Below are 13421 nucleotides of genomic sequence, written 5' to 3'. Positions count from 1 at the left end.
TAAATTTATTTATTATTGTTATTATTTTTATACAATTATTCGTATTACTGTTTTATTAATTTATTCAAAAAATAATTAAAATTTGAAACTAATTGGTATAAAATATTACAGTATAAAACTAAAAGAAATTCTTATTTGTATAGGAACAAACCTAATAAATAATTATTCCATTTAATATATAATTAAAAGTATTTTTTGTTGTATCAAAAAAAATATGCAACATTGCATTTTATTCACTTATTATAATTTATTAAGATAAAATTATGTAATTAACTTTTTTAAACATTAGTTATTTTTTTGCATGCAATATAGAAATAAATGAATATAATATTTATTTAGTAGACCTAATTATGTAAAATATTTTTGTTGTCACTATTTGATGAACCAAAGAAAAGAAAATATTATTTTAAGAAAAACTAATAATATATTTATAATAATATTATTAATACAAAATAATAAATTTTAAATGTTCTTTTAAATAGTTTATATTATTTAAAATAATATATTTAAAATATAATAAAGTAATATATTTTAATAAAAAATTGTTCAATTAAAAATTATATCAATATTTTTTTATATGATTTTTTTTATTAAACTTTTTTTCTTTTGCAAGAACAATTAACATATCATTGAGATATGATAAACGTTAACATAAATATTTAACTTTATTTTTTATTTAATTCGAATTTGATCCATAATAAAATATGACATATATACGCATATATACACGTATATAAATTAGAGTCATACAATATAGATTATTTAATAACCTACTTTATCATGCATATGAGTATATGAAAGATAAATATATAAAATATTTAAAATATAAATATTATGAAAAACGATTTTGACAAATAAATGTATTGTGTGAAAAAAAATCAATACTAATTTTTCTATTAGTTTTTTTTAAACTGATTAATTAGATATGTAACACGTTAAAGGATTTGATGGTCTTGGAACGTTTGGACTATTAAATGGTCAGATAACAAAATATGTTTTTTAAGTTTTTTAATAATTACTAAATAGTCTTTATTTAATTTTAATTACAAATTAATTATTTATAATTATTTAATTATATTTATTTTTTATTTTATAAATTATTATTTTATTATTAATAAAAAACAAAAACAATAACGAATGATATCTTCCATTAATCATAATAATCTTTTTAGTAATCTTAATCCATTAAAATTTTATCTTTAATCTGTTATATCCTGTTTCTTAAAAAATTAATAAATTTCTTAAAAAATCAATCGATTTGATTCACAAAACAATCGACTGAATTTTACGTTTTCATGATTCAAACGATTGAACATGGGATTAATATATATTCACTGTTTTTTGTAAGCTGTATTATTCGCAAAGGGTGTAAATCTGAGTTGAGATTTTAGAAGGAAAAGGAAGGGATGAGAAGGGTTTGAAGAGTAATTAAGAGTCTATTTAATCGTCAAACTTTTTTATTCAGTTCCTTTTGCTGCAAAAACTCAACTCACAATCACCCTGCCAAAAGAGATATTACTCGACAACGAGAAAACCGGTTGAAAAATTTTAAATTTAATTATAGAAAATCTGAAATTCAACGGATTGTTTTGTGAATCAAATGGATTGATTTTTTTTAAAAACACGATTTCACAATTCTATAGGGATATAGTGGATTAAAGATAAAATTTTAATAGATTAGAATTGACAAAAAAATTATTATGATTAATGGAAGATTTAATTCGTTATTAGTTTTTGTTTCGGGGCTTACCTAGAACCGGACGGTGGTTGGACTTATTTGAGGCCCAAGCGCTGGAGGAGTGTGGTCTCCGACTTGGTTTACGTCTGGGAGCCGCCTCCGAGTTGTGTGTTCCAAGAGATGGGGGGTGGTACCTGCAAAGACACTCCGATGCCTAAGTCAGCATGAGGTTAAGCAGGTTTAGAATGTATTGGAACTTAGAGATACCTGAGGAGTGTCAGGGTATTTATAGTGGTGATCCAATAACCACCGTTGGAGTAGTGCCACCTTTTTAGGTGGATAACCGTCCCTTTATCTAGGGATCGTTGAGATATGCCTTCTAGAAGTGGGTTGAGAGATTTCAGGGGCAGTTACTTATTTGAATAAGTGTTATCTGCCAGCTATCTCTTGAGCCTGACTTCTTTGGAAAGAAGTCTGTGTTGAGTCCGACCTCTTCTAAAGAGGTCGGTGAATAACGAAGGCCAATCTTTGGATTGGGCCTTTTGGTGTATTTGGACCTGAGCCTTAGTGTTGGGCCAGTGTATGAACAGTGCCCCTACTCGAGTTCAATCTCTTTTTCTTAAGAGTTGGATTCGAGTATTGAACTTGGGTCTGTAGCCGACGTGATTTTAAATTTCTTAATTGCCAAGTCTAATCAAACGCCGCGTCCGTTGGGGTTTTCGCATTTACACGTGGGAGCAGTTACATTGGTAACAGCGCGTTTCTTTAATGATCGCGTCAATTTACCCTTATGCCCCTAGCGTGCTATAAATACTTTTCCCTCCTTAAACGACTTGTTTTTTGCCAGGTCTTTTTTCTAAGACTGATTGGTACAACTCGTTCTTTACGAGTTATTTAAGGCTTGTAGGCTTTGTATGACTGGTTTTAGCACATCGTGTTTAACCAGAAAACATTTCTTATCCTAATTTTGTACAACTCATTCAGTTTCGAGTTGTTTTGAGGATGCATGACTTGTTTTAATACAAATCGCTTGTTTTGAGACTTGTAATTATTTTTTAGTATAACCTCGTCTAGCTCGTTTGATATGAGTAGTTTTAAGGTTTTACGATTTGCTTTATTTCAAATCGTTTAATTAAAACTTGGCTATTTCTTAATCTGATTACATACAACTCGTTTAAATTCGAGCTGTCTTTAGGACTCCACAACTTGTTTTAAGTACAACTTGTTTTACTTTGAGTCCTTTTAAAATATCAGATCATCTTTGTAGCCATCGGACTTCGTTGTTTTATCCATTGTGCCCCTACTTGAGGTTGAGTTTTATAAAGTCGAACTCGAGCAATCAAGCAGAAAGGATTTTCGAATGAAGCCTTTTTTTGTTGAACTCATTCATTCTGAGTTTTCTAGATGACTTGTTTTTTATACAAGACACTTCTTTGAAGCACAACTTGTTATATATCAAGTTGTTTTGCGCAATTTATTTTAATACAAATTACTTAGATCATATGGTTATTTTTTACTTGATTTTGTTCAACTCATGGGCTTGAGTTGTTTTAAATCATCAAGCCATATTATAACCATTGGACACCAATTTGATCCTCATCGCTTTATCCGGGCGACCATTAAAAAGCGCGACTCGAGATGTTTCCACTTTGTCGAGTATAAATTGGCGCCTTGGGTGAAGGGATTATATGCTTATTCCCTCCCCTTTCTAGTTTTTACAAGGTTGTCATCCTTGTGTATGATACAACTTGTTTTATCCAAGGTGTTTTGGAGGATAGTTTTTACGTTTTGATTTTGTTCAAAAACGTTTACAATCCTTCCTTTTTAACTCGTTTCTATACGAGTCATTTGGTTGAAGTGATTCATTTTGATACAAATCACTTTTAAAGCTTTGCTTTTAGATAGACGGGACTTGTGCTTAACACAATTTCGTTGAAAATATGGTTGACTGGCATAACTCGTTTAATCCAAGTTATCCTTATGTTGTTGTGAATGCTAGAACAAGTTTTCTTGGAACAACTTGTTTTTGTGAAAGTGTTCCATTTTATACGACTAGGTCGTTTATTTTTAGAACTTGTAGAGATGAGATTGTGGGCTTGAGATTTTGTACGATCCATTTGTTATCCGTGTGGATCGAGTTGTTAGATCGTATTTATGCCTCAAGGGGCATATTTAGTTAAGTTACTTTTGTGACTTGTTCTAAACACAACTTTTTCAACCCGTTTGGCCCGAGCTGTTTCGAGGTGTTTTCTTTCCAATTCGCATATGTAACTTCTTTCCACCAATTGGTTCCTCGTCGCTTCATCCAGGCGATTTCTATATGATCGGCCCGTGATTTTCGCGGTTTATCGAGTTTCAATTGGTGTGTGTTAATTGTAGAAAATCAATTTTCATAAGGAATTGTTTTATCTCCTTATGTTGGAGGTGGGTTGCGACCTGGGTAGTTTTTCACCCTCGAAGTTAGACACTTTGTAGTAGCCCTTTTCTAAGATTTCAGTAATCTTAGAAAAAACCTTTTTGATCTTTGTTTTGAAAAACCTTTCTCTTGGCTGACTGTCCCTTTCTTTAAGTTAAGTTTTCCTTAACAACTCGGGACAGCCTTTTGCCTTGGTGCTTTCAATAGGTTTCCTGATCTCTTTTTGGTATTCCTTATACTCAATTTTTGATTTATTGAGCTCTTATGATTTAGGTTATTTTTGCGATGCGTTTCCTTTTTTCTCGATTTTTCCGACTTGTAAGTCAGATAATTTCCGAGTTTATTACGATCGACTTTTATAACCTCTTTACACCGACTTGTACCTCGTCGTTTTATCCTGACAACCATCTAGGTCGGTTCATGGGATTTTCACGCTTTGTCGAGCTTAAGTCGGCGCGTTTCGTAGAAAGAAAGAAAAACGAGAAGGAATTTATAAGAGATAAAAGATCTTTATTTATTTTCGAAGGTACTTTTACTGCTACTAAAGGTTTTTCACTATCTATGATCCCTTAGTCTCTACTATGATGCCTCGTTAAAAACCCTTCTTCAGAAAAAATCCTTTAATTTTTGGGGAAAAAATCATGAAGTTGGAAAAAGAGTATATCAGGGAGTAGAGTTTGTTTTTAGTACCTTTTCATGTTACAAGCATGCCACGACCTTGGTAGCTCGGTGTTGTTTAAGTCGGTCACCTTGTAATAACCTTTTCCTAAGATCTCAGTAATCTTGTAGGGTCCTATCCTTTTTGTTGTCAGCTTTCATTCGCCCGAACTCAGTAGCCTGATATTTTTTCTTATCAAGATGAGGTCTTTTGCGGCGAATCTCGTAGCCATCCTTTGTCTCAAGAGCTCTTTCCTTATCTGAGTCTACTCTCAGGTTTCTGGAAGGGGGTCACGTTCTTCTTTCGTGCTCTAACATCATTGTAAAATGTTGTCTTTAGTTTTTAATAATTTTGGACTTAGCTTTCATGATAAGCCAGTGCCCCTACTCGAGGTCGAGCTTCATAAAGTCGGACTCGAGTATTCAGTCATGCCATTCTTGAATCTTACTATTTGTTGCTATGTGACTTTTACAAGTTATTTTGGACTCTCTTTTTGGGAGGTCGGATAACTTATTTTATACTTGTTGTGTCAACTTAGTAAGGTCGGATACTTACCTCTTGGCTTGAGGAGGCATTCTTATAAATCGCCATCCTTTCTCAATTTGTTTTAAACAAATTATTGTGACGTCGGGTTTATATCCTCTTCGTGTTGATGTTTGATTATGATCACGTTGTCCTTAAGTTATTTGTGCAATTCGTTTTAGGCTTTGCCCCTTGCCAGTTTGATTTAGTACAAGTGGCTTAATGAGGTCGGACCACGATTTGCATTTATAACTTCTTACGCCACTTTGGATCTCATCACTTCAAGTCAGAAAAAGTGTGCCTTTGGGAGTAAGGTGCGCTTTCTAGCCGTAGTATCCCTTTTGTTGTAAACATGGCACAATCTAGGTAGATTGTTTTCGAGTAAGTTGAGTATGTTGTAGTAGTTCTTTTTCAAGTCTTAAGTGACTTTGTTGGATCTTTTCATTTTGGTGTTGGCTTTTCTTCGTCCGCTTTTGGTCTGATGTCATTTTGGATCAAGACGAGGTTGTCAGTTGAGAAATTTCTTCGTATGACCTTCTCATGGCCATTTATGCTTGGGATCTGGTTCTCGAAGTTGTACCTCAAGAAAGAAGTCGGACTTTTCTTTGTAAACTCTTAAAGGAAGTTGGATTTTTTTTTTGTAGACTTGAATCCTCAGAGGAGGTCAAATTATCTTCATAAGCTTGGATCTTTAGAAGAGGTCGGATTTTTCTTTCTAAGCTTGGAAAGAGGTCGGACTTTCTTTCTAAGCTTGGAGGTTTTCGACCTTATTGTAGACTCTGATCTTTAGAAGAAGTCGGAATCTCTTTCTGATATTCTTCGAGGTTTTTGACCTCATTGTAGAGTTGATCGTGAAAGAGGTCGGATTTTTTACAGACTCCAAAACGAGGTCGGATTTTTTCCTTGTCGGATCTAAAGAGGTCGGATTCTTCTGAGCAGTGAGGTTTTACACCTCATTGTAGAGTCTAACCTTTAAAAGAGGTCGGACTTTCTTCGTGGGATCTAAAAGAGGTCGGATTTTTCTTATTAGTCTGGAGGTTTTTGACCTTATTATGGAGTCTGACCTATAAAGAGGTCGGACTTTTCCTTCATGAACTTTGCAAGAGGTCGGATTTTCTTTGTGAGTTCCAAACTTATCCGACCTTGTTGTAAACTCTGACCTTTACAAGAGGTCGGACGGACTTTGAGTTCTTTAAAAGAGGTCGGACTTTTCTTCATGAGCTCTTTAAAAGAGGTCGGATTTTCTTTGGTGAGCTCCCAACTCATCCGACCTTATTGTAAAGTCTGACCTTTAAAAGAGGTCGGACTTTTATTCGTGAGTTCTCTAAAAGAGGTCAGATTTTCTTTGTGAGCTCCCAACTCATCCGACCTTATTGTAAAGTCTGAGCTTTAAAAGAGGTCAGACTTTTATTCGTGAGCTCTCTAAAAGAGGTCGGATTTTCTTTGGTGAGCTCCCAACTCATCCGACCTTATTGTAAAGTCTGACATTTAAAAGAGGTCGGACTTTTATTCGTGAGCTCTCTAAAAGAGGTCGGATTTTCTTTTTGAGCTCCCGGCTCATCCGACCTTTGAAGAAAAGTCTGACCATCATTCCCTCTAATGAAGACTGGGCCTTTGTCACCCCGACTTTCTTTTTTCTTTGGATCGGATTCCAGTTTTCTTCCTGGAAGACATCCATCTTTATTGGTGTGTAAACAACATCAAATTCTACCACAGGAATATTTCTTTCCATATTCATTGGCAGTGATGTAATTTGTGAGCAACCAACGAAATATGTACCATGAGAATTCTTTGTGTTATTCACTGTTGTAATTGACAGGTGAATCCACTGAAGAAAAAACTGGATTCATCACTCCGTTGTCGGATTGGGTTGCGTTCAAATTGGCTGATGCTGTGTATTTGGAACATGCAACTCTTCCATTTCATGAGTGGGTATCATGGATTTTTCCGAGATTATAAGTTGGCACAGATGTCATTGTCCATCCTATTTCACGAAGAGGTTGGGATTAGTCACGTTCTCTTTTCCTCTTTTTTTTTTCACGTAACTTCTTTTGCCAATTGAATTTTCTGAATTGAAAATTCTTTTATTCAATTGGCTTTCGAGTTCATTTTTTTTTCAAGTCACTTCTTTTGCCAATTGAATTTTCTGAATTGAAAATTCTTTTATTCAATTGGCTTTTGAGTTCGTCTTTTTTTTTCACGTAACTTCTTTTGCCAATTGAATTTTCTGAATTGAAAATTCTTTTATTCAATTGGCTTTCGAGTTCGTCTTTTTTTTTCACGTAACTTCTTTTGCCAATTAAATTTTCTGAATTGAAAATTCTTTTTTTCAATTGGCTTTCGAGTTTATCTTGGTTTGCTTTCTACAATGGCCTTGGGACGGTGCTTTCTTCTCTTTTAATCCAATTTAACTGTAGAAGTAGAATCATCATCCCTATTTGATATCCTCTGCCTATTGGGAGAAGTTTTTACGGAATTTCTGGTATCCATAGAAACTGTATTCCAGCTTCTTTTTAACATGCTTGCATCTTATTCATGTCGAGTGGTTGTCTGACTATGTTATTGATCATCCGCCATTATCAAGAGTTGAGCTCCAGGTCCCCGGCAACGGCGCCAATGTTCCGGGGCTTACCTAGAACCGGACGGTGGTTGGACTTGTTTGAGGCCCAAGCGCTGGAGGAGTGTGGTTGGTTTACGTCTGGGAGCCGCCTCCGAGTTGTGTGTTCCAAGAGATGGGGGGTGGTACCTGCAAAGACACTCCGATGCCTAAGTCAGCATGGGGTTAAGCAGGTTTAGAATGTATTGGAACTTAGAGATACTTGAGGAGTGTCAGGGTATTTATAGTGGTGATCCAATAACCACCGTTGGAGTAGTGCCACCTTTTTAGGTGGATAACCGTCCCTTTATCTAGGGATCGTTGAGATATGCCTTCTAGAAGTGGGTTGAGAGATTTCAGGGGTAGTTACTTATTTGAATAAGTGTTATCTGCCAGCTATCTCTTGAGCCTGACTTCTTTGGAAAGAAGCCTGTGTTGAGTCCGACCTCTTCTAAAGTGGTCGGTGAATAACGAAGGCCAATCTTTGGATTGGGCCTTTTGGTGTATTTGGACCTGAGTCTTAGTGTTGGGCCAGTGTATGAACAGTTTTGTTTTTTATTATTAATACATATGATAGATAAATAATAAAATAATAATTTATAAAACAAAAAATAAATTTTATAATTAAATAATATATAAAATATGAATTTGTAATTAAAATTAAATATAGACTATTAAACAATTATTAAAAAACTTAAAAAACATATTTTATTATGAAATTATTTAATATCTAATTCGATGCCAACTGACCTCATACTCTCAAGTCTCATGAATATACTAAGGATTTTCCTAACCTAACTAAAGAAAAAAAAAAAAAACATAACTGGGATTTTGTATAAAAATAATGCAAAATAATGCATAGCCTTAGCTTCCAACATTGTCTTGTTCTTCAACCATGTTTGTGTTTGTCTTCTCAGCTTGTTGAGTTGGATTCATATCTTGAATATTATAATCCACATGCTCTACCTCTACCCCTTCTTTGCATGCTTATTGTTGACATCAAATTTCAAATATGTTAGCATATCAGTCAAAATAAATAAATAAATAAACTCATTTGGATTAAGCAACTTATGAGGATCCATCATCCACCTAAAATCACAATCTTACGAACATCGATATGTTTTGAATGATGGAAATACAAACCATTTTATCAAGCTGCTATAAAACATATTATTTTGAAAAAAAAAAGAAAATTAGTCACTAAATTAGACTCATATATTTATACATATTATTTGATATATTATTTTTCTATCTAGTGAGACAAAACTTTGTTATTATTATTTATTATTGTTTGACATAATATTTTAACAAAGTTTCCCATCTCTAGAAGTAATAAAAAAATGTAACAGCAAAATAATCAAATCTTTTTTAATAGTATAATCAAAATTTTCCATGATTATTAGTTAGGTATCTTATATAATGACTTATTTTTAGCATATAATATAAAAAAATTTTAAATATTCTCTGTGCACTGATATAATAATTAAATAACAAGTCAAGTATTTATAATAAAACGATTATATTACGTGTATACTAAAATTAGTTACTAAAATTAATTATTAGTGTATATTTTAAAATATATATTAAAATATAAATATACATTAAAAATAAATTAAATTATACATATATTTATATATAAATATATTAGTAGTTGATTTGAATGTAAAAAGCTAAAAATAGCATTTTTGATAAGTAAGCATATGTATTATGTAACATAAATTGATAAGAGAGAATAAACCTTTTTGTTTACATGGTCGGTTATCTTGAAGACAATGGTCCAGCCCCATGAGAAGAAGTTCCATACCGCCGGTAAGGGCGGCAAAGGCAGCAGCGGCAGGGAGGCCACGGCGGGCTGAGAGCAGCCCTACGGCAGCAGCATCAGCAACAATGGTAGTTTTCCATGAGTCATCATAATTCCGTTTAAAAGCAACGGACGATGCATATGTTAAGGTGTCGCCGAGTAGGGACCAGGCACCAAACTTGCCGGCGACACCCAGCGTGTTGAGGCTCACTGCACGGAACGCACAGCCGAGGCGGGGGAAGCCACCGCCGTCCACTGCTCTGAGAAAGTGGTAGGCGGAGCCCCCAATAAGCCCGAAATGGAAATTCAAGCCAGTTGCATAGGCAGTTTCACAAAACCACCCTTTCAGGGATTGATCCTTCGTTAAAACAACTGTACATACACAACAATTTTTCAAATAACAAACACAAAACATAACAATTACAGACAATTTGGATTCTAAATTTACGAGAGGAAATGTTAAAAATTATCAAAATTTATTTATTTTTATTATAATTTAGTTATTAAAGGTGGAAACACAACTCACGTGAAGTTGATAATCGAGAATCGTTAGATAATTTGACTGATTTGACTAAATTTTCATCTAACGACTCTCGACTATCAACTTCACGTGAAGTCGACTACATCTGAATTATCAACTTCACCTGAATTTAGTCAAATCATCTAACGGCTCTCAATTATCAACTTCACGTGAAGTCGTGAAGTCGAGTGTACCTTAGTTTCCACCTTTATCTTATACTCTTAAATTAATTTCAATTTAACTCTTTAAATTTTTTATTTTATAATTTTAAATGACTCTACAAATTTTATAAAATTTCTATTAAATCTTGTGAAGATTTCATATTTTATAATCATACTTGCATGAGTGCACTTTCTTGCTCTTTTTTACCTGAAAAATCAATTTTATATTGAGAAAAGTAGCAAGAAAAACACTTGATCAAGAACTTGCAATGGAAGCACGTACACGGGGTACCTTTTTGTGTGTCTTGAATATCCTGGATTGGGCGCAGCCATTTGTCGTGGGCCTTGTGAAGAGCACAAGCACTGCCAACAATGGCGGCGAGGATGCTTGCATAGGGTCGGAGACGCACGTTCTGGCACGCGCTTCCAAGGCGGTGGAAGGTACTAACACCTTTGGGAGAAGCATATAAGGCTTTAAGAAACTGGAATGCAGTGTCCCCAGCCACACCAATCTGGAATCCAAGGCCTGTTGCTCTCACAACATTGTAATAGCGACTCAGATCCGGTTCGGTTTTGGTTTTGGGATTGGAGGTCGCAGCCATCTTGACTATGGGAGAATGCTGATGCTAAGGGTACGTTTCAAATTGATTAAAACAGAGATTACTCCAACCTTTTAAATGACGTACGATTCTATCAATCTTGAAACAAAATCTTTATAATAATTGTAGAAATTTGAATCCATTCTTCTTTCACAAGAAATGTTTTTTTTTTTTTAAGTAAACTACTATTTTTAAGTAATATAGCATATTTGGAAACCTCTTTACAGTGTTTTAAACCAAAAAAAATAAATAAATTAATTTAAATGAAATTCAATTCAATTTTAATATAATCGTATTTAATCTAAATTTCTATCTATTTATATATTCTTAATATATAAAAATAGATGAATAAGTTTATCCACGTTATTTTTATTTTTTAAGACATCTTTCTTCTTCTTATTAATCAACTATTATTTTCAAATCAGTAAAATATATAACCTCAATAATTAATTTGTTAATTTCTATAAATAACTCATTAAATATAATAAACATTCATATTACAAATATCATAATAATATTATTAATCATAATAAATTTTACGTTACAAATATTCAAAATTCATAAATTATTCAATGAAACATTATTCTTTGGACAATATCACCAAACAAATTGACAATTGGTTTATTTTTGAATTTACGAACAAAACACTTTAATTATTTTTGTTTTTTATACTTTTTATATTATTTTATAATATTTTTTATATAATTGTAATTTAATATCATTAAAATTATACTTCTTTCACTATACTATTCTTGTTCCTTTTCTAATAACTTAAAAAAATATAATCAATTTTTTAATTAATTATTAATTATGATTTACTAACACTGCATGGAACACCTCTTCATGTAATTGTGAAAAAAAAATGACGAAAAAATTTCAAATATTTTTACAAGAAGAAAAAAAAGTCTATACTATAAAAAATTTGAGAATAAAAAATGCAAATGATTTGTATAGACCAATTAAAGGTACAATGAAAGCAAACTTTTTACTCTTGCATTACTTAAAACATTGTCTGAAGAGTGGGTCAAAGAAAAATATTAACGGATAATTTTATTTTATATTATTTCAATTATTCTTATTAAAAATAACTTATTTAAAAAAATCTACACATTTTCGTTCTTTTTATTGTAGATATCATTGAAAAACTACATGCACATCAAGAGATTAAGGAAAAAGAAAATTATACAAATTCAAGACACATCTCTTCGGAAGAAAAAAGAAAACAACAACTCAAACAACAATCACTATAAAAAAAGGAGGACGACCGCAGCATAAAAAGACTAAGTCCATAAACTAAAACAAATGCAAAAATCAAACCACCAAATAAAAATGTTACTTTGTACAACTCTAACATCCAAATCTTTTGTACTATAAATCATTTTAAATAAAACACCTTTCAAATTTAACTTTGGTTTACACATATTTAATTTAATTCTACAAAACATAATTTTTAATATTTATTATATACTATCATTAATTTACCACCCCGCATATCGCACGGATCTTATTCTAGTTCTATTATAATTTCACTTAAAATATAAAATGTCTAAAATATTTATCAATTCAACTAAATATCCTTTAGAAATTGTACAATATTCAATTTTTTATTACAATAATTAAAAAAAATAAAACAAACTAAATAGCATGTGAATTTTTAAAATTTATTGAGCCTGTTGAGCGAATAATAGATATGTTTTATAATTTGTATTCCATGCCTGTTGAGCCGTTAGTTTAAATAGATTTAGTATCTTTTTAAAATTGAATACACATTTAAAATACAAACTAAATAAAACTAAAATTTAAAATTTTTGTTTCAGTTTTATTATTTTTAATTATTAACAGATTATCTTTTAAATACACTTCCAAAAATATAAATTCAGTAAAATTGAAGATTTTAATTCGTCCGTGTGATTATTCATCTGCGCCACCGTCCTCCTCAGCGCCAACGCGTCATCTCCAGCGTCGTTTTTCTGCAACGCCGTCGTCCGCCTCGCTCGTCCTTGGCATCGCCTTCCTCCTCGCCACTCAGTTCGCAAACCTCGCTTCGTCCTACTATTCGTCGTATTAGTCCTCATCAGCATCGCTAATCTTTCTGCATCGAAAGTGGATCTCAGATATTGTAGATGTATTTAAGAGAAAGCGATTCATAATTGACCATATGTATCTGTTTAGTTATTCAATCATATTGATTGTGCATACCATGTAATAACATCCTAATTTGCATTGGAAAATGGTTTAGATAGAAAAACAACTTAAAAATCACAATCTTTAAGTTGTCAATACTATTATATATGCAATTATGACCACTGCAAATATTTAAATTTTTTGTTTATGATTTTAAATGTGTTTTAAAAATATTTTATGTATTACTTGACAGAATTTAATTCAATTCTATATTATTAAAAGTTTTTAAACAGGTTAATAATATTTCAATAACTTTTTTTTCCTATGTTTCAATAACATATAGTAA

At 32.2% G+C, this 13421-nt stretch overlaps 1 protein-coding gene across 1 annotated transcript; it reads right to left on the bottom strand.

Moving 5' to 3' along the window:
- Positions 1 to 8734: 8734 nt before the first annotated feature.
- Positions 8735 to 11012, bottom strand: LOC110273286 (uncharacterized). Its single transcript, XM_052263158.1, has 3 exons — positions 10645 to 11012; positions 9621 to 10043; positions 8735 to 8856 (listed from the first exon to the last, which is right to left on the bottom strand). The coding sequence occupies exons 1-3, from the start codon at positions 10952 to 10954 to the stop codon at positions 8735 to 8737; spliced, it is 855 nt and encodes a 284-aa protein (XP_052119118.1). The 5' UTR covers positions 10955 to 11012.
- Between the last annotated feature and the right edge of the window lie 2409 nt (positions 11013 to 13421).

Source organism: Arachis duranensis, chromosome 6 (assembly GCF_000817695.3).
Source record: "Arachis duranensis cultivar V14167 chromosome 6, aradu.V14167.gnm2.J7QH, whole genome shotgun sequence".
Taxonomy (NCBI): domain Eukaryota; kingdom Viridiplantae; phylum Streptophyta; class Magnoliopsida; order Fabales; family Fabaceae; genus Arachis; species Arachis duranensis.
This window is presented reverse-complemented; position numbering and strand designations above follow the sequence as displayed.